The 21,374-nt window shown below is 42.8% G+C and overlaps 1 protein-coding gene across 1 annotated transcript in view; it reads right to left on the minus strand.

Moving 5' to 3' along the window:
• CNTN4 (contactin 4) overlaps positions 1-21,374 on the minus strand; it is a 271,602-nt gene that overhangs the window by 61,373 nt on the left and 188,855 nt on the right. Inside the window, 4 exon segments of the mRNA XM_033071468.1 lie at positions 2,242-2,426; positions 3,236-3,338; positions 8,060-8,114; positions 8,116-8,264. Coding sequence (XP_032927359.1) covers positions 2,242-2,426; positions 3,236-3,338; positions 8,060-8,114; positions 8,116-8,264 — 492 coding nt within the window.

A 21,374-nucleotide genomic window follows, 5' to 3' on the forward strand; every position in this document is an offset into this window, starting at 1 on the left:
CATTCAAACCTGCACCTTTCAGCACCTCCAGAGTGTTTCCCCCTCCTGACTTTGACCAGCCTTGACCTTCCAAAAGCAACTTGAAAGCTCTGCCACCATTACAGTTGTATTTCAATGATGAAATAACACTCCTCAGTTAAAACAAAACAAAACAAAACAAACAAAAAAAACCACTTAGGGAAACAACTCCTAATAGGAAAATTATGCTCTTTTCCCCAACTATTTGTATAAAAGTTTACAAGAAGTTACCTTTCCCCTGAAAATTTTTGCTGCCACACAAAACTCCAGAGCCCAGAGTACAGAATGCAAGTTGTTTCTTTTTTTAAGAGATCTATTTTCAGTACTGACTGCAAAACACAAGTTATCTTAAAAAAAACAACTAGTTCCCTGGAAATCCACCATCCTGAAGACAACAAGGATGATATTTTAGTGAATTATCTTTAAAACCTGCAGCAGGGGAGGGTCTGGCTGCCACCTCTCCACTGGGTGGGAATTCCTCCACTCCCAGGGAAGAGACGGAAAAACTTCCCAGCATGACAGACTGAGAGCAGGACACTCCTGTCCCCAAAAAACCTCGAGCTTCTCTGCTGAAATGCCACCATGGGGGTGCAGAGCAGCACGAGCCACAGTGGCAGCTTTTGTGTAGGATCCAGAGCAGTAAATTCATTGCAGTAATGAAATTCTAACTCAATATATGCCATGGTGGGAGGGTTCCAAAGGCTCCATTTGCTGCTTTCCTAAGGAAGGCAGCTTTGGCCGTGGGTAGAGTAAAAAAAAAACAAACTGTACAACTGATGAGTCTCTTAATTTACTCCCCACATGGGAAAAATCAGGAGAAACACACAGAAAAAGAAATCTTTAAATCATCTAATTAAAAAAATGAAAACCCATTCAAATCAACCCCAGATTCTTCCCTTAACATGAAAGATTTCACTTTGTTCTTGCTCTTTCACTCCTTTTTAATGTTTCCTCATTTTATACTTCCCTCAGTTTTAAAAGGAGAAATGTTCACTTGAAATGGAAGGCCCAAAGTTCTGATTTCTAAATGAAATGTCTTTCAGAAATATTTTCAATTTGAAAATATCCCTGCTTTCTAAAAAACAGTTACACTACCCACCAAATTCAATTCAGTTTTGCCAGAAGAGTTGGTTCCCAAACTCTTTTTCTGTGGTAAAATTATTATAAATCAAAAACCATTCTCCTCATCTCTGGAATTCAACCCAATCTTCCCTGCTGAAAGGAGCTGGGCCCTCAGGAGAATTTGGGGGAGAAAACTCTAAATTTTTCTGCATTTCTATAAAGAAATAAATTTTTTCTATATTTCTATTTTTCTATATTTTCTATAAAGAACAACAACATGGGATGGGAAGAGGGCAGCAACAAAACCAGGATTTTTTTTTGATGCTGTGGAGGTCTCTGCACACCTTTGGGGGTGTGGAACCTGCAGCTTCTCCTTTCCAAAACATCTCAAACAGAACCTTGGTACCAAACCCATCCCTTGTGCTCCTGAATCCCCTCCTTGCAACTCCACACAGGCCAAGCCACACTTTTAATTTGCTTCATGGGGCTGCTCCCAGCAGGAATTTGGGGATGAGCACCAGGATCAGAACCCCTGTGTCTTGGATTTCAACCCCTGGGAAAAATTACCACCCTTACATGAAGAGTTACAAGTCACAAAAAATAAGTAGAGTGTAAGTTAGATTATTACAAGGTGAAAAAGTAGGTTTTTAAGATTGTTTATAACAAGGGTCTGGGGTCAGGATGGAGGAACCTGGGCGTGTTCTGTCCTTCTTTCTCCTCCTTCCTGCATGCATCTTTTAGGTGATGTTGGCACTTCTAGATTGGTTTAGAGCAGAACCAGACTGTGCAATATAAGTGATAGGTATTGGAAGATAATTGTAAATAATGTTGATGTAGTTTATAGTATAAAAAGATAATCCCAGCCCAGGGTGGGCAGTGTGCCTGGGACTGAGCTGCTGAACAGACCTGGGCTGGGCAGGGAAAGAACTTTGAGATGAGATAAAATAAACACCTCTGGAAACAACAGAAGAGTCTCCTGACTCTCTCTGGTGCTGGGGCTGGGACACAGAGACTCTAAAACAGCACAGGTGATGGGCTCAGGGAACAGAGACACCCCTGACCACATTTGGAAAGAAAACCATTTCAGAAACATCCTCGCGAAATTCCGTCCTCACCAACACTGCCTGCAGATTGCACTGGCTGCTGCAGAGCCCTGCTCACCATAAAATGTCAGCTGTCCTCGTGCCACGTTTCTGCCTCTGACATTTTCAGCCACGCACTCGTAGAGCCCGGCGTCCTCCTGCTGGAAGTTGGGGATCTCCAGGAGCCCGCTGGAGCGGTGCCTGCGGGCTTTCCTGGGCAGCTGCTTCCCATCCGCCCTCCTCCAGCTGATGGTGGGCACTGGGCTGGGGAGGAAAACACAGCAAAGTCACACTGGCACTGTGGAGGATGGGGAAAAAAAGCAATTTGAGTTTTCCCAAGCTCCTCAAAGGAAAACAGAAGGGAAGGAATGAATGGCAAAGTTGAGCACCTGGTGTTGTGCACAGGAGGAATGAGATGTTTTGGTAAAACCGTGTTTCCTTGGACCAATGAGTTTAATTCTGTCTTTGGTTCTGTAAACCAGCCTATAAAAATGTGTTTGCTTCTGCCATAAATCTCTTCTTCTGCTTCCTGGATGAAGCCTGTGTTCTGGATTTTTTTGCTGCTCCCTATCCTGGCAGGGACATGGCAGAGTCTTGGACCCACCCTGGGTCTGCTCAGCGTGAGGAGTCTGGCACAGGATCCAGAGGATCTCTGTTATGTGTAACATAAACACAAATGTGTTTATCATGGTGTGCAACAGGAGGTATTTTATTATTAAAATGCTGTTGTGACCCAGCTGTAAAAGCATATCAATTTTAGGGCTGTGGCTGCTCTAAAACTGCCCAAGGCCAGGCTGGACAGGGCTTGGAGCAGCCTGGGACAGTGGGATTAAAGGTCCCTCCCAACCCAAACCATCCATTTGTGATGGTTTTCCTGCCAGTCCCAAATTTTGGAAGTGTTGCCATTATTTACTCCAGAAACAAGAGTCCCCAAGCCCTGTGGCTGTGACAAAAACACCACAAGTAACTCCTGCTGAGGGAAGTGGAACTGCTGCAAACTCCTCAAATCCAGCCCCACCAACGTGAGAAGCTGCAGGAATAATAATTAACAATAATAATGGATGCAAACTTACTTGCCCAAGGCAAAGCACTCCAGTTTCACCGTGGTTCCTTTCGCAGATGGAACCGTTTCTGGGAACTGCACTTCTATTTTGGGCTCATACTCTCCCATCACCCCTGGGAACATAAAGGAGATGCTAAGGCTTGCTTGAATTCCAGCAGTAAATTCACAAGTGTTCCCGTGCTAGCACAGAGCTGTTCTATACATCATTACTTGCCCAATTAATCCATTCATTTTAAACATGGCCTGTTCCTAACAGCCGTGGAGTGTGGGCTCTTTTCCCATTTACTGCCAGAGGAGAAGCTGAACCAACTCTCCACACCATCTGCCAAAGATTAAAATCTCTTCATGGCTCTGTTACTCTCAGCTTTTGAATATGCAGGATTTTTGCAGGTAACTTGTGAAATAAGGGGAGTGATAATCAGGGAGGTTCAGCATCTTCTAGAAATGAAACATGGAAAAAAGTTTTAAAACCCCTGGAGTTAACAGAGATATTTCCATTCACTTCCAGGATTTCCATGCACAGAGATCATCCACTCCTCGGGTAATTTCTTTATTTTTTACTGCCCCAGTAAATCACAGAGCGTGGCAGCCTCTTTATGAAATTGTGTTTAAAAATTTGTGCACATAAAAAGGCCATTACAGCCCTGACAAATGGCTCCATCCCCAGCCACTGCCTTAAAGCCAGCACACAGAATGCCACCAACAGTGATTATCAGCTAATTGATGATTGCAGCTCAAACCTCACCAGTCCTGGACAGTGGCCAGGGAGGAGAGGAGCTGGGGCAGCCCTGAGGAATCCCAAAAATACAGAAATGAGGCAGCAGCAGCCTGCAGTGACACTGGGGCACATCAGTGAGACACTAATCTTAAAGAAATTAGGATTTTAGTTAAAAGTAAGGAGAAACTGGGCTTGAGATAGTCACCTGAAACTTCAATAATTGATTGCTGTCAATTTATGTTTGCTGAGCTGTGCTTGCAATGGGAAAGGATGAAACTGGTAGGCAGGTCCAAAGAACACAAACAATTGCAACCAGAAACTCATTCTTTGCAAAACTGGAGTTGTCCCAAAAGCCATTTGTATTGTCATTGATAGAAAAGGTCAGGGTGAGGAAGACTCACCTTACTTCCTCCTTTTGAGACCCCTCCCCACAAAAACGAGCCCAGACTTAATTCAAGGAGCCAACCACGCTGCTTAATTGCCATTCCAGCTAATTACCATGGGAAGCAGGGGATGGGAGGGGCTGGTGTTATGAATATGGATTTGTTTGAACCTTTTGTCAATAAACAGACTCTGTGACCAGCTGTGATTGTGCAGTGTGTGTTAGAGGGTTACCTCACACTGCTGCCCAGCGCTGAATAAACATTCACTTTGTAACTTTAAATTGTTAGAGAGGCTTTGGTCTGTCGCAGCTGAGTATTGGTGTTAGACAATACTCATCTCTTGGTAAATCATCAGAGCTGCTCATGTTGGCCTCTCATTGCTGACTGCCTTTTTGTTTCTCACACTGCACGCAAGAAAATCCTGGTTTTTCCTTTAATTTTCCTGTGAAGTGCTCAGTGTGAGGCTGACACCATGTCTGCCTCTGCTTGCTGACCTGAATGTTCTCTGTTCTGATGTAACATGTTAACATGTTGTGTAACATGTTATGTCATCTTTCTTCCAATGCATTAATTTATAATTAATTATTTATAATTATATTCATAATTATTCATAATATATTATATTATAATATATATTAATATGTACAATACAATATTAGACAATAGATAATGTATTCTAATGTCATAATTATTTATAATATATAAAATATTATTTGTATAAATATATTATCTATTATGTATTTATCATCCATTATATATTAATTATATATTATATTCAATTATAATTATATATTACGTATAATATTTTATGTATAATATAGTAAATATAATATAATATAATATAATATAATATAATATAATATAATGTAATGTAATGTAATGTAATATATATTCTATTCTATGCTATTATATTCTATATTCTATATTCTACATTAATAATATATAATATATGATATATGATATATAATACATTATATATTATATGTTATATGTTATATGTTATATGTTATATGTTATATGTTATATGTTATATATGTTATATATTATATATATTATACTATAGATTTATAATAAATTATAGTAGCTGAAAAATCAGGATTTGTACCTGGAGAAATCAGGATTTCTATCTGACCTGAAGAAATCAGGATTTGTACCTGGAAAAATCAGGATTTGTACCTGAAAAAATCAGGATTTGTGCCTGGAGAAATCTCAGGCTCCTGCTGCAGTGACCCCCTGCCTGTCTCCATAAATATGCACAGGGCATGAAGTGAGTCCTGCTCTCTCCAGCACCAGAGCAGCTGAGACATTTCCATCCTGAACCCAAGATCATTTCCATGCAGAAAATGCTCATTTTTCCTGCTGTTCCTGGGCGATTGAACATCAGTGCAGGTGGCAGGGATGGAGGAGGAAATGGAGAACTGAAGCTGACCCTGGGCTGTGGCTTGGAGAGCACTCCCAGGGTCACAGCACATCAGATGCTCCATGTGTTGCCATTTCAGAGGTTTCTCTTATCTTTCTTCTGATTTCAAGGCTTAAAAACGTTCTTTGGGATGAAAGTCCCAGGAATTCAGGAGGGGGTTAATTTGTCTGAGATTTTGATCTGCATTTCCTGACACCTGGAAATGTTACAATTTAATTGGCCCATACAGCTGCTGCTGATGGCAAGTTTCATTCCAGGACTATTTTGGTTCTTTCCCACTGTTAGTGTTTCAATCCTGCTATGAAAAATCCCAGATTTTACAGAGAAATAGGGAAGTGCTGCAGGAGCAGCAGCTCTCAACACCTGGATGCTTCCAGCAGGTTTTGGAGTGGGATGGGGCAGCCACAGCTGTGCCAGAGCCTCGCCATCCTCCCAGAGAGGAAATGGGAATTGGGAGTTTAAAACCATTTCCCCCTGTTCTATCCCTGCACACCCTTCCACCAAATCCCCCTCCAGCTCTTCTAGTAGGGTTGGCAAAAAAAAAAAAAAAAAAAAAAAAAAAATCCCATTGTTGGAATAGTTACAAATATCATTTCAGCACTGCAATTGATAGCATGAGGCAAACTGAAGCATTGCCCTTTGTCAGCCAGGCCATGACTCCCCAGTGGGCTCAGAGGGATGGATTTGCTGCTGCTGTGTTTTAGGAAACACAGAACTCCCTGATATGGAGCAGAGCAGGAAAAGCAGCACCTCCAATCCTCCCAGTCCAGCTGGGACAATTCCTCATCACCAGCAGCACCTCCCACTCCATCCCAGGGATTGTGTTCCCTGATGGGCACGAGGTGCAGCCAGGAGCCTGCATTTTCCAAGCAAGGAATTTTTGTCAAATCCCATGAGGTGACAGTGGATCTTCTGCCAGGAGAATTTGCTAACATTGCACTTCTATTCCTGGAACAAATGTCCCAACTGTTAGCCTTTAAACAGAGACATTTTAATTAATTTTAATTGGAAATTAACATGCAAATGTATTTTTCTTATCTGCTCCAAAATGACGGATGATACAGATCAATTGTCTGTATAAATTTAGAAATCCTCTTTCACTTTCTTCTCCCCTTTTCTGTCATTATTCCACAGACCACTAAAAATAGCACTAATTCTGCTGGGAAACACAGGCTGAGCTAACAGTTACCGAAACAACAAAGTGCTTTTGTTCACTTTTGGGCTGCATAAAATGAGAAAAAACTGGTATATCCACACTCTAAAATCTATTTTGTTTCCTGTCTTTGGCCAACTCCCACTGGGATTTCCTTCTGTAATTACTGCCTGCCTCTGAGAGTCACCCCAGCAGTGGGAAGAGCAACTTCAGCTATCCATGAGTTTGAACCACAACTCCAACATCACTGTGAGGAGAAAAAACCATGAGGGGATGTCTTGAGTTACAATACAGGGTGTGATAAAAGGTATCTGCTCTATCACCATCTGCTTGAGGGTGGGGACAGTGATCCTGATCCTATGGGAGATATTCTGATAATGGGCATCCATTGATACCAGGCAGGGCATTGCTCTTTATCTCCATGGGATATCTCCTGTTCATGGCCATGGTTTATAAACCAGCTGGGGCAGTGTTCTTTATCTTTTCACAACCCATCCTTCCTCCAGCCAGTCATTTTCTGCTCATGGCCATTGAGTCCCACTGTGGCACTGATAAAATTACTGCATCCCATTGGGAGTTGCTCCAGCCAGGGGGAAGAGCCCAACATTTCTTACCAAGATAAAAACAGAGGTTTTGGGACACTAAGGGAGCCCCTTTCTCCACTGGACTCCAGAGGAAAACCGGATTTCTCCACATCCCCACTGGAGCTCCAGAGGGAAACTGCACCTTGTACAGGAGCACTGCTCCAACTGAGCCACATCTGTCACTGCAGGAGGATGCAGCCACCATGGAATGGGACTGCTGCCAACACCCTGCCTGACGGGTGTCAGGTTGTACTCTGACTGTGTCAGGGTTTGGGGTTTGTTCTTTGTAGTGCTGTATTTCTATTTTAATTTCCCTAGTAAAGAACTGTTATTCCTAATTCCCACTATCTTTGCCTGAAAAGCCCCTTGATTTCAAAATTATAACAATTTGGAGAGAGCGGGTTTGCATTCTCCATTTCAAAGAGGGCTCCTGCCTTTCTCAGCAGACACCTGTCCTCCAAACCAGGACAGGGGACAAACCCTGAACTCCAAAATAAACATCTCAAGCCACTTTTTAATTTCTGGGTGACATCCAGCCATGACAAAACACAACCAACCAGCGTGGGGGGTTCATACCATCATTCCTGAGCACGAGGGGCGTGGGTGGCCCCAGCACCCTGCTGTTGGTCACCTGTGTTGGTCACCACACAGGTGTAGTTGCCCGCGTCCGAGCTCTCCACCTTGGCGATGTACAGGTTGCCCGTCTCCTGCGACACGAAGCGCCGGCTGTCCTGCTGCACGAAGCTGGGGTACTCATTGAAGATCCAGGCGTAGGTGAGCTCTGCAGGACAAGAGCAGAGTGAGCAGGGAGAGCACAGCCATGCAGTGAGCCCTGTGCTGCTGCTGCCCTTCTGGTTCTCACCTTTTTATCTTTATAATCTCTGATGCCATTTTGGTTCTCACCTTTTTATCTTTATATCCTCTGATGCCATTTTGGTTCTTACCCTTTTATCTTTATATTCTCTGGTGCTGTTTTGGTTCTTACCTTTTTACCTTCTCTGTATTCTCTGATGCTGGTTTGGTTTTAACCTTTTTTTTTTTTTCCTTTCTCTATATCTTCTGATGCCATTTTGGTTTTTACCTTTTTATCTTGTCTACATTCTCTCATGTCATTTTGTTTTTCCCTTTTTACCTTCTCTATATTCTTTGATGCCATTTTGGTTTTTACCTTTCTTTCTTTCATATATTCTCTGATGCCATTTTTGTTTTTAACTTTTTACCTTCTCTATATCCTCTGATGTGGATTTGGTTTCTTCCTTTTTACCTCTTCTATGTTCTCTGATGCTGTTTTGGTTTTTAATCTTTTTTTCTTTCCTATATTCTCTGATTCCATTTTGGTTTTTACCTTTTTATCCTGTCTACATTCTCTGATGCAGATTTGGTTTCTACCTTTTTACCTCTTCTATGTTCTGTGATGCTGTTTTGGTTTTTACCTTTTTATCTTGTCTACATTCTCTGATGTCATTTTAATTTTTACCTTTTTTTCTTTCCTGTATTCTCTGATTCCATTTTGATTTTCACTTTTTTATCCTGTCTACATTCCCTGATGCCATTTTGGTTTTAATCTCTTTTTTCCTCTTTTCTATATTCTCTGATCCATTTGGTTTTTAATCTTTTCTTTCCTATATTCTCTGATGCCATTTGGTTTTTACCTTTTTTTCTCCCATATTCTCTGTATTCTTTACACATATATTTGTACCTTTTTATCATAGCTTAGCCTCTATGTTTTCCTAGGCAGGAAGACAAAACAAATTCCAGGATCCCTATGCTGTCCTGGTTCTCCTTAGAAACCAAGGCTGAAAATGGCTTTTTGAGACATATTTCTGTAAACATGGCCTGGATCTTGTCTGAGGGGGGAGAATTTAGAAGGGACCAGAACTGGGGGGATTAATTCACACCCCCTAATTGGGGTGTTCTTGTCAGATATGATAATCTGCAGAATCTGTAAAATTGTACACAAATCATGACCAGGGTGCATCCTCAGCCTTCTCCACCTGAAGAATTTGTGCACTTAAGGATCCTCACATAAAGGTGCCCCTTTTATCACCCTAACTGTGTCTGGTTTATATTTTTAGGAGCAGAGAAAAAGGCATCACCACAAATGCAAATTTCCAGCTGTGACACTTCCGAGCCCCCACACAAATCTGATATTCCTGCTACTCCTTCAACTTCCTCCAGAATAAAATGCATTTCACAGGAATCTCACCTTTTTGTCATGGACATTCCAGCCTGCCCATGGCTGTGCTTTCATCCTCCCTAATTAATTTTTTCCCCCTTAATGCCAGTTGTGAGGAGGATCTGCCCAGTGGTGTTATCACCCACTGGATGCTTTATTCCTCGGGAATTTCTGACTCAGCACAATACTGAACACTAAATTAAGCAGCTGTAATCTTCTCTGTGACTAATTAGACAGGGCTCTGTGTTTTATAAGGCGCCTTTGGAAGTTTTTTGAGCCATAAAGAAGAAGTGAGAGATGTTGCAGGGGTTGTGAGGTTAATGCAGCCTAACCCTGTTAGATCTGCCTGAGCCAAATGCCCAAACACACTCAGAGAGCCTGAAGTGGATACAAAGCTGCTGCAGTTTTCTAAGGGAGCACTAATTATGCTAAAAATCATATTCTTATTTTAATACTCTAATGAGTCGTGCCTGCAATTGACCTCAACTTCCATTAGGTACTTTGTAAAATATATTCTGCCCTGACATCCCACTGCTCCCAGCCAGAAGAGGCTGAATGCAGACCTTTGGCCTTTATTTATTTATTTCTAACAACAGGACTTGAAAATGCCTGCTTGGACTTTTAGGAAGAGATGATAATTGTGTTTATGAGGGAATATCTAATCATCATATTTACATGTGTGCATCTCATTAGAAGGAACCTCATGCTGATGTCAAGAGGATACTCAGAGCAAACAAGGCACCACTTCTCAGCCAGCTCATTATTTTCTGCAAGTAGTTAAGTTTGTTGGTTTTCCTTTCTTTTTTTTTAAATTTACTCTCAGTAAACAATTATCTTGCTCCTCCAGAAGCAGCCAGCACCAGGCAAATAAAATCTTGCCCTGGGATGCTGGAATTGGAGTGACTTCACACACAGGGTTTGCACCAGAGCCCCCCTGAGCTCTGCAGCTCTGCTCTGACTGGGGAAATGCTGAACTGGCCACAGAAAATCAGGAGGTCTCAGGGATATAATTACACCCCAGAAGCAGCTCCTGCTTTTCTCTATGAGCCAGCATCACTTTAATTGCTAAACCCCCTCTAATTTCCAGGTTAAATATTTTTATTGTGGTCTGTGGCTCTGTGCTTGTGGGCTAATGATCCCTTTGGCTTCAGGAGTTCTCATCTCTCTGCTGCTGAGAGCCATCGAGAGCCCTTGTGGGGCATCCTCACAACTTTCCCACCCCATAATCGTTGTAGGAGATTTTCCTGGCTCTGCCTCAGTGACAAAGTCTGGGATGATTCTGTCACTGGAGCTGGGGCAGTTGGAAGCCCTGGGTGAGGAGGAGGAGGAGGAGGAGGAGGAGGAGGAGGAGGAGGAGGAAGAGGAGGAGGAGGTCTGATCAAAGCCAGAAACAAATGGGGGAACTGGGATCCCTCCAGAAAGGTGGAAGGAACTAAAGGAGACTCATTCCTAGAGGGCAAAACATCAAAACTTCCCTTAAAGCCACCTTCAAACTCTGCTAATTTGGCTGTAAAATACTGAGGAGCACAGTAAAGAGCTGAAGGTGCAGCTCTGCCTTCCTGTCAATGAGAGATCCAGCTGCCCAAACGACACAAAACTGGATATTAGGAGCAGTTTGTTATTGCTATATAACATTTAAAGATCTTTAAAATAGATTGCTATATTATATTTAAGGGTTGGAAGCCCTGGATAAGCAGGAGGCTGTGCAGGAGGAGGAGATCTGATCAAAGCCAGAAACAAATGGGTGAGCTGGGATCCCTCCAAAATGAGGAGCTCAGCACAGGGGGATTACAGGAGACACATTCCTAGAGGAAAAAAAAAATGAAATCTCCCCCAAAATCACCTTCAAACTCTGTTAAACTCTATTCAAATTAACTCTATAGATTTGGATACCTAAAACTTAGCAAGCACAGTAAAGATCTGAAGGTGCAGCTCTGCCTTCTATCAATTCCAGGGAGATCCAGCTGCCCAAATATCCCAGAACTTGATATTATTATTGTTCATTATTCATTATGGCTCTATAACATTTAAAACTGATTCTCTCTCTCCCCCTCTCTCAAACACCATGGGACTCACGGGAGCATCTCTTGTGTAGCAACATGTAAATAAACACTCCTTGCAAGTGCCTTTGATTTCCTGAGAGATCCTGGTGCAATATTTATGGCTTTATATTTATTTATTTATATTTATGGCTTCTCCAGCTTGACGGGCTCCTTTGGATAAGGTCTCCTCTCTAATTGCTCTGGCAGTGCCAGCTCCCATCCCACAGGCAATTTCCTTCAGGAATTCATTACAAACTTCTCCTGTCTAATCTGGGGCCTTTTCATGTGATTTTTGTCTGTTTTCCCACACTTTTCATCTCCCCTTTAGAGCAGATTCCAGCAGCTCTCTCAAACATAGAATATCACTCAATTTCTGACCTGCATTTGCTGGTTTTAAAGGAAAGGAGAAAACTCCACGAGCTGCAATCCCAGAGCACCTGCCTGCACAGCCCCAGGGCACGTTATAATCTGATTTTTTCTTCATTTCCATTATCTACTCTACAGTGAAACCTGCACAAATATCTGAGTAATTATTAACTTAGGCCTGTGATTTGCCAAAATGTTTTTTGCATGTCTTGAGACATGCACATATTTTACCTCTGCCTTTAAGTAGAAGAAACTCTTTTTGAATTTTTTTTTAAAGTCTCTTCCATAAAGTTAGGGCTGCCACTTAAAAAGATCTCTGTGGCTATTATGGGAAAAGCTATTAAAATATCAAGATGATGGCAGCCATAAAGCTGAGTAGAAGAATGAAATTTTGGGATCAGTATTAGCCAAAGAACGGGGTCATTTATCATTTTTAATAAGAACAGTGTGGGTAGAATACACTATTATTTTTTATAGGCTTTACTGAAAGTTACAGAGATTAATCCAATCTTTAATGATTGCTGTAATTCCTGTGTTATCACCCACCCTGTCACTCTCAAACTGGACAGCTGGGAACTGATTTTCAGTGTAAAACAGAAGGTTTTTTCTAAATCATGATGACCAAAAATGTTTCATTACACATGGTTAGAGATAAAAACATGAAATTAAGGAAATTATAAAAAAGATATTAAATTAAGGAAATTATTAAAACCTCCCTTTAAACTTTTAACTTAGGCTATTAAAACATTAATTAATTTTGAGACATTCTGACAGGAGAGGGGAGGCTCATCCCCTGCTATAAACAATCTTAATCCAGAGGGAGTGAGCACAGCTCTGAGTGTTTGCTTGGCACTTCCCTTGATCATGCACTTCTGGAAAAAAATTGTTCAAATTCAACTGTTTTTTTGCAGAATGCACTTCTGTAAAATCAGGGCTATTTTAAAAATTTTGTTCAAAATTCATTTATTTTTTGTAGAACACACTTCTGTAAAATCATGGCTGATTTAAAAAAAAATGTTCAAAATTCAATTTTTTTTTTTTTTTTTTTTTTTCAGAATGCACTTCTGTAAAATCAGGGCTGTTTTAAAAAAAAAAGTTCAAAATTCAATTGTGTTTTGAAGACAAGCCCTCGTAAGTGAAGGCTGCAGCAAATTTGGGCAAGAATAAAGGTGAACTGATTATCTGATGAGTGTCCTGTGAGCCTGAGCTGTATTCTCAACTTGTTTATTAAAATCTGCCAGCTGCTTGTAGGGATATTCACAATTCAGATTTCACAATTCCAAATTTCCCTGTGATTTGATTGAGCAATCAACACCCACAGCCCCGTGAATGACAAAATGTGAAGAAGGCTCCAAGACCCTGGCAGAGTGCCCTGGGGAAAGGGAAAAAGGGAATTATCTGGGAAAAACAAATCCATTTTTCTCTTTCAATGTTTTATTTTAATGTTAAAGCTACATGAATTATGCACTGCTCCCTTCATTTTTTTAATTTTTTTTTTTTTTTTAATTTTGTGCCTATAGAAAATTGCATTGCCCTTCCAGCACTGCTGGATCAATTTTTTATCTTCAAGTCTTAAATAATTGCAGAACAATTTAAGGAAATCATCCTGGACAAAAGATTCACCTGGTAATTCTCCTTTTGAGCCTGAGCTCTGCTGCCCAGCTACATCACAGCTCTGTGCCTCCAATGCAGGTTTTAATAAAGAGAGTGATAAATAATGAACAAGATTAATCTGAGGTTAATAAAACACGTTTGGATGAACCCTCAGCAGTGCCAGATCTGAGGACACAGTTACTCAGCAGCAACAGAGAAACGTGCTGTCAGAAGTTTGTAAGAGGGAGAAAAATGCACAAATTACCCAATTTCTGTGTTAGAGTCACTCTCACAGCAATTCCCAGTGCTGTGCTTGCCTCCCAGCCCCTCAAGTGCCCAGCTCTGGGTAATTAGAAGGGCAAGAAATCTTCATTAAATCTTCATTACCTGAAGGCTGATCAATAACCCTGCATCTGCTGCAGCTGCAGCTCCTGGGTGTCTGAAGCACTGAAATGTTTGCAGGCTGCACAGGGGCCTGGATGATCTCTGCAGGCAGCTCCAGCCCCACCAATTGCACTGAACCCAAAAGGACAAAAATCCACACAACTCCATCTGGGCTGAAGGGAAAACCTTGGGAGATGAGGTCCTGCACTGGGGCATTTACTCCAATTAAATAATTTCAGCAAAAGCTTTGTCAACAGCATCTGCTGGGCACAGACACCCTCTCATCGAACACATGGTTGGTTTGGGGAGAAATATGATTTTTTTTTGTCTGAAAAGCTTTTAAAATTGTCTTACAGACCTGTACAGCTCAGGAAAGAAAACCCAGCCACCAACCCAAGCTGTGTTTCTCACTCTGATACCTCCTGAAGTGTTGGTGTTCCCTGGAAATGACAAACCAGGGTTGGATTTGATGTCACTTCTAAGCCCTTCTGGTTTAAACTGAAGATTTTGGAGTCAGGCTCACCCCAGCTGGGTGACAATCGGCATTTCTAAGTTTGTTTCCATGAGGAAATTGTATTTAAAAAGGGAATAATGGATTGGTATGTTCCAGAGAGGGGCATCCACATCTTTGCAAGGAAACATGGAAACAGGAGATATCAGCCAGAGGAAAAGATCAGAAGGAGGCTGGGCTGAAGCTGCTAATTATTTCTAAGCAATCATCAGAAGAGAATAAAAGCACGGGAAGCTGGGCATGTGCACAGGTGATGCCTGCCCTGAATTGGAATTCTGCTCTGGGTTTGTGCTGAGAGAGCTTCAGTCACTGCTGGTGTTCTCCAGGCTTGTGTTACATAAAGTGCCCACACATCACCTGAAGGAATGACTCACAGATTTAATCCATCAGTTTGTTTTCTGGTTAAAGCCGGAAAGAGTTAGCCTAAAAATCTTTTTTTTTTGTGTGTGTGCACTTGCTTCAGAAAAGCTAAAGGTCCCTGGGCTTGTTTTAAAACATATTTCAATGTGACCTAGCTAATCCTTTAATACCAGCTTTCACTACCTTTGATCTGTAGTTGTAAGAGATTAGATCAAACCTCTAAAAAAAAAAGAAAAAGTTGGTTGCAGAGGAATTTTCTTACTGCAATGAATTAAAATTATGATGGACTCCAAGGCTGAACTCTCTGCCCAAACAGCCTGAGGGGGTATGGCCTGTAGCACACAGGAAAAAAAACATTCTCCTAATTTATCTGATAGATAATCAGTGCTCAGATAAAGTGTTTTGATATCTACCAGCTGAAAACATCAACATGGTTGCACATATATTAAATTTAAACACATCATGGCTGCACACTTTTAAATTCAAACACATCATGGTTGCACATATATTAAATTTAAACACATCATGGTTGCACACTTTTAAATTTAAACACATCATGGTTGCACACAAATTTAAACACATCATGGTTGCACATATATTCAATTTAAACACATCATGGTTGCACTTCAAGGCACTTCACGTGCATGAGGTTACAGAAAATGCCCAAACCAATTCCCCCACTGATTTTTGAACAACAAAACACCAGCCCCAAGGCAATGGGGGCTCTCCTAGCCAGGACTGAACAAAGCAGGGTGTGCTCCCAGGGATGTGGAGCCCCAGCTGGACCCATCAGTGCTGTGTTTGTGTCACTGTACACATTCTGCTCCCGAGGGCTCTGCAGAGCTGGGACTGGAGGGAAGGGGTTGGCAGAGCCTGGGAGCAGCACTCTGATCTCTAATTTAGTTCATAAAGACATCACAAGGCGTTACAAGTCCTGATAAATGCTATTGACTGGGCTCTGCCAGACGACAGATCCCACTCATCCCCAGCCAAACCCTGCCAGCCCTACCCCCTCAATCCCATCTCAATCTTCATTTAGTGCTGACTGCAACCAAGCAGGGAATGAACCACACCACTGGCTCGCAGATGATTTCTTTTTAAAGATGTCACGAGCTGTCACTGATAAATAAAAAATCCATTAACGTCATGTTCCTCGTTATTCTGCTGTTTCCAAGGTCTTCAGTGGAGGGCTGAGCCTCTTCCCTCGCAGTTACAGAGCCCAGAGCTCCTCTGTGCCACCCACCTGGGGCACAGAAAAGGGATGTGGGGCGTTCTGACTCTGCAGGGGACAAGGGACACGTGCCAGCTCAAAATCTGGGTCTAAACTCCCGTGGCCAATGTCAGTTCTTGACCCTACCCCTCTTTTTTGCCCCTCAAAATTCATCCCAGAAATGAGGCAGATCACATTCTCCACCTCAGATGCTCAAATAAGAGTAAATCTGTGATGGGTTTGGCATTTGTGCTGTTGGAAATATTTGTAATTTCATAAATCTCTCAATTACGAGAGCGCTGTGTGTGTTCCCTGTGCTGTCAGAAATATCAAACCAAAGCACTCCCAAATTAGAGGAGAATTTATCCTTATCCCTCATCCTCAAATGTGTTGATAAACTTGTGCACAAACTGAATCAGCAGTTTTGGAGAAAGGATTATGTCAGATTAATTTTAATCTAATCCATTTCTATCTCCTGAGAAGCTTTTTACTTCTTGCTTTTAATAATTTAAATGGTGACTGTGACAGAGCATAAAAAATAAATGATGGGAGATGCACTTTAAATGGAAGTTACCATTCTCAATCACTTTTTATTTAAATGAGAGTTTCATATGCCTGGTTTTAAGTTTAATGAACCCCATTTTTGCTGAACTGTAATAATCTCCATCCCATGGAGCCAGACACAGATGAATTACAGAAACCCAGCGTGTGACTCTCCTACTCCCTGGGATGGAAAGAGACACCTGGAGGGAAATTTGGGCTGAATTTGGAGGGAATTGTTTGGCAGAAATGCTGAGATCCAGCTTTCAGGAGCAAGACACAAACTGCAGGAGCTGGAAGCTTTGGGAAGTTGTTTTCAGATCAATCACTCAGAGGCTTTTTGAGCTCGACTGTTTTTGCTCTGGAAAACACTTTGAGGATGTTGAAACTTTGGAATTTTCCTGCTGTTTGGGGTCACTATTGAGAGGAAAAACTGGTGAGAGATTTTTGATGCTGCATGCTTTGCTCTCCTCATGGTCTCCTCCATCTCCAGCACATCCTGCATCACCTCCTGGGAATTCCTGGGAAATCCTACTGGGATTTCACGTGTTCCCATTCCAGGAAAGTCAGCTGTGAGCTGTGAATGGCAACACCACCTTGTTTGTTTGGGAACTGAGCCTCCCCTCTGTCCTTCCCTGCATCCTCCAAGCAGAATTATCCATGGAAAACGAGGTTTAAATCCTGCCCCACAATCCAGGAATGTTTGCAACACCTCCAGGTGCTGCCAACACCAACCCAACACCACATTCAAATGCATCAAATCCATCACTGGCTGTCCCCAGTGGAAAAACACTTCCCTGCCTGTTTTTCCTTGCTTTTCCCAGCCCCAAGGCAGGGTTTACCTGCTCACATTTTCCCTCCAGCCTTGGCAGTGATCCCTGGCAGGCTGCTCAGTGACCCTGCAGCGTTCTGACAAATAGCTGAACCAACCTCCAACCATCCCAGCAGATTTTTTTGCTTGGTTTCCTGGAGAAATGGAACTTTTCCAGCCATGGTGCCCACCCATGTGTGCGAGGTTCCTCTCTTAATTAACTTCTCACTAATTGGAACCAAATCTGACCAAGCAGCAAAGGCTTCCAAAGACATTAAGGCAGGAGAGAAAGAGGAGAAGCCTTCAATCCCTTAATGAGGAGTAACAGGGGTAGCTCAGCCCTTTGGCAACCTGCCTGGCAAGGGCAAAATGGGAATACAGGTTCTGTAAAATTCACATTTCTGCAAAGCTCTGGGCATCCCACACTGAAATAAACAGGGAAAAAAAAAGGCTGAATATTAAGGTTACTGCAGTGGAGTGAGGACATTAAACAGTCCAGGGTTCCTGCTATGCTCCACTTGCTATCATGGTATAAAAATGCCTGATAATTGCCTTTTTCCTCCTGAACTGTCCTGATTTTTCCCAGTTTTTCTTTCTTTCCTCCTTGCACTGCGTGGTGGGGGCTGTACAAACACGAGGGAACACGAGACATGATTTGTGGGATGGATTATTTACCAGCCAAACCCCTCAAACCATTCATCCCACCAGAGGCCATCAACCACCCTGAAAAACCAAAAGATCCTCACTGCTCCCAGCCCATGAAGTGCCCATCATCCCTTTAAAAAAAAATAACAATAAAAGGAGAGAGAAAAAGTGAGCAGCCAGGAATGATCTGTGTGCCCAGGAGTGGTTTCAGCAGCACTGGAATCACTGAAGTGCTTTCTGCAAACACCTCGGGTGTCCACACTCCACTGCTCAGTGTGGAAGGCTGAGATTGAGATGGAATCACAATTGCCATCTCTGTCAAATGCTAAAATTTCGTTAGTTCTACTTGATTAAGCTGTGCAACAGAACTAAAAGTTTTCCTGGATGCTGACAGGGAAAAAAAAAAGCAGGAGAGAATGAGAAAACCTGAATGCCCAACCTGTGAAAAGATGTGGGGATAATTCTCTGTCAGCAGCTCAGCTCATGGACATGGATGTGTTCCCATCCATGGCTGTTTCCATCAGGACTGATGGCATCAGATAGGAAAGAATTATGGGAACAAGTGAGCTTTAATGAATCTCCTCCTCCTGGGGAAGATGGAATTTTCCAAGTGCATTGAGAACGTGGGCACTGCACAGACACAAAAGTGATTTTCCTTGAAATCCTGCCCTTGCTCACTCAAGGGGACACAGCTCCCAGGAAGGTCAGAAAGGAGCAGAGGGACAAAGTGTCAGAACTGGGGATCAGAGAGAGGAATTACTGGGGAGATTGAGTTCCAGGGTCAGCTCTGAGGCATGTCCTGCAGGAACACCAGCGGGTTCCCACCTGCCCAGCCGAGCTCTTTGTTACCTGAAAAAGCCATCAGGTGGTTTATTGCTTGCCCAGATTGCTGAGCTAGGTTAGGAGTGACAATAAATGTGGTGAGGGGTGGAATGAGTGAAGGACAGAGCAGTGTCAGAACTGGACACACCACCAGGGAATGCAACGAGAACACAGAATTCAAACAATCAAGTAATTGAGAGATCATTTCCAGCAGCCCTCTGTGTGCACTCTGCATTTCTCACAGCTCCATCTCCACAGGCTTTTCCCACGAGGGCTGCAAGGCAAATGTCATGAGAACGTGGTTATAGATCTTCCCAAAGATGAACCACGAGGAGCTCGCAGGGAGGGGCTGAGAGAAATCCCCAAGACAAGTTCATTTATCTTCCCAGGGAAGGGAGGGGAAGGATTTCCAGACCTGAGGAAGGGTGTGCTACCAGCCTGCCAAGTAGAAAATCCCTTCCAGGACTGTATTTTTTCAGCCTCTGGACTCACAGTGAAATGCCACAGGGATGCTAGAAGGAATTTGAAAACTGTAGTTATTAAAATATTAACTAACCCTGCCCAGGCTATCAAATAAATCTAATAAAAGTGGCAGCTAAATGACTCAGCTCCTACAAAGTTAAATGAAAAGAACTATTTGGCACAGAAGAATATTTTATCTTAAAATCTGGAGATAAAGTTAAAAGGACAGTGACCTCCAAATACTTCCCAGGCATGTCCCTTTAGAGCACAACTTAGATTCAGGGCCCTGAGAAACACAAGTGAGTGTTTGCTTTGGCTTTTGGAGCTTTTTGTTTGTTTGTTTCAATTAAGTTTATCTCACCAAGAAATGTATCCTGCCAAATTTGATTAACACCACCGAAAAAAGCAAACAAGGAAAGATGTTTCCCCCTGCAAAGCTCCTCGGAAGGAAAACATTTCCACCAAGAGATTAACTTGAACACTATTGTACAATTTGAAAGGGTTTATGGCTTAAAAAATGCAACAGAAAGATTCACACAAGAAAAAACAAAGCCTGTTTCAGTGATATTTTTCCTGTTTTGGCTCAAAATGCTCCAGGGTTTGGATGGGATTTTGGGCAGGAATTGTTCCCTGGCAGGGTGGGCAGGGCTGGCACAGGTGCCCAGATTTGCTGTGGCTGCCCCTGGATCCCTGGAATGTCCAAGGCCAGGCTGGACATTGGGGATGGGATACCCTGGGACAGTGGGAGGTGTCCTTGCCATTTCCATTCCCACCCCAACCATTCTGGGATTCAATAGTTGATCTCACAGGGCTCTGAAAACATGAGAGCTTTGTGTCCTGGTATCCAAACTCTAGATCCCATCTAAGCCAGGCTGAGGTACCCAAACGAGACTCAACAAGAAGTCACAGAAACTCTTTGATGTCCCTGCAGTGTCCAAACTATTCCTGTGACTCCATCACTGGGCACTGCCCAGCTCATGCTGTGACCATGACAATGTCCCTGGTGCTCTGCACCAGAACCAAAACCCAGTTTGAGCTACACTCAGATTTTAGGAGTTTTGCCTCTTTCCTCCTGCCCACTCAAACACCAGCTCATGGTGCTGTTACCCAGGTCCCAATGCAATATTTACATTTCAATGAAATCTTCTGTGGGGTTTCAGGTTGACACAAGACCATTGTTGAGCTTTTGATTGAACAAGCTGCAGAAATAACGAGGGAACACCCTTCACACGCTGGGTAATCACCTCAGAGAAATCCTAACCAAGGCAGGCTTCTACCAGTCCTTCAGGAACAAACAGAGAAGGCAAACAAAAAAAAGGAGAGGAAAAGAGCTGGGACTTGTGACAGACAAAGGGGTCACCAGTGTGGCAGGAGGGGCCTCGGGGCTTGGGGATTCGCCGCTGCCGCCGCAGAAATCGCGGCAGAAGCCAGTGTTGGATCTGCATTTATTCCGCTTCCCCAGCCACAGATGAACATTTATTTTCCAAATCTCCAGCACTCAGCATGCACTTCATCAGAGGAGGCCATCACATCATTATGCTGCTTAGCAGAATGTACCAGCACGAGGCAGTGACCTGACAAACAGCGGCTCCCGCCGCCCCCAGCACACATCCCATTTCCATTTGGGGTCTGGGGGGGAGCTCACATCCACAGGCTTCGATTTCCAGCTCATTTCCAACCAAAAATTGGGACAATGCAGGGCAGTGCCCAAATTGTTGTGTGTGAGCTGCACACAGCCCATTTGTTGATGCTGAAAGGACTTGTTCATCTTTTGGACTCATTTTCAGGATGAATTTCCTGTAATGTTTGAACAGTGGGAAGCTCTTTATTGGGCATCATTAGCAAGAAAAATTAAAAAGAAAGCCTCAACAACTAATGTATGTAGGCCAACATAACTTCACTTTCAGCTGACAGCTCCTCAAAAATGGATATTTCCAAGTGGCAAAGTACTGGAGTGAGCTACAGCTGA

The sequence above is a fragment of the Catharus ustulatus genome, chromosome 13 (genome assembly GCF_009819885.2).
Source record: "Catharus ustulatus isolate bCatUst1 chromosome 13, bCatUst1.pri.v2, whole genome shotgun sequence".
Taxonomy (NCBI): domain Eukaryota; kingdom Metazoa; phylum Chordata; class Aves; order Passeriformes; family Turdidae; genus Catharus; species Catharus ustulatus.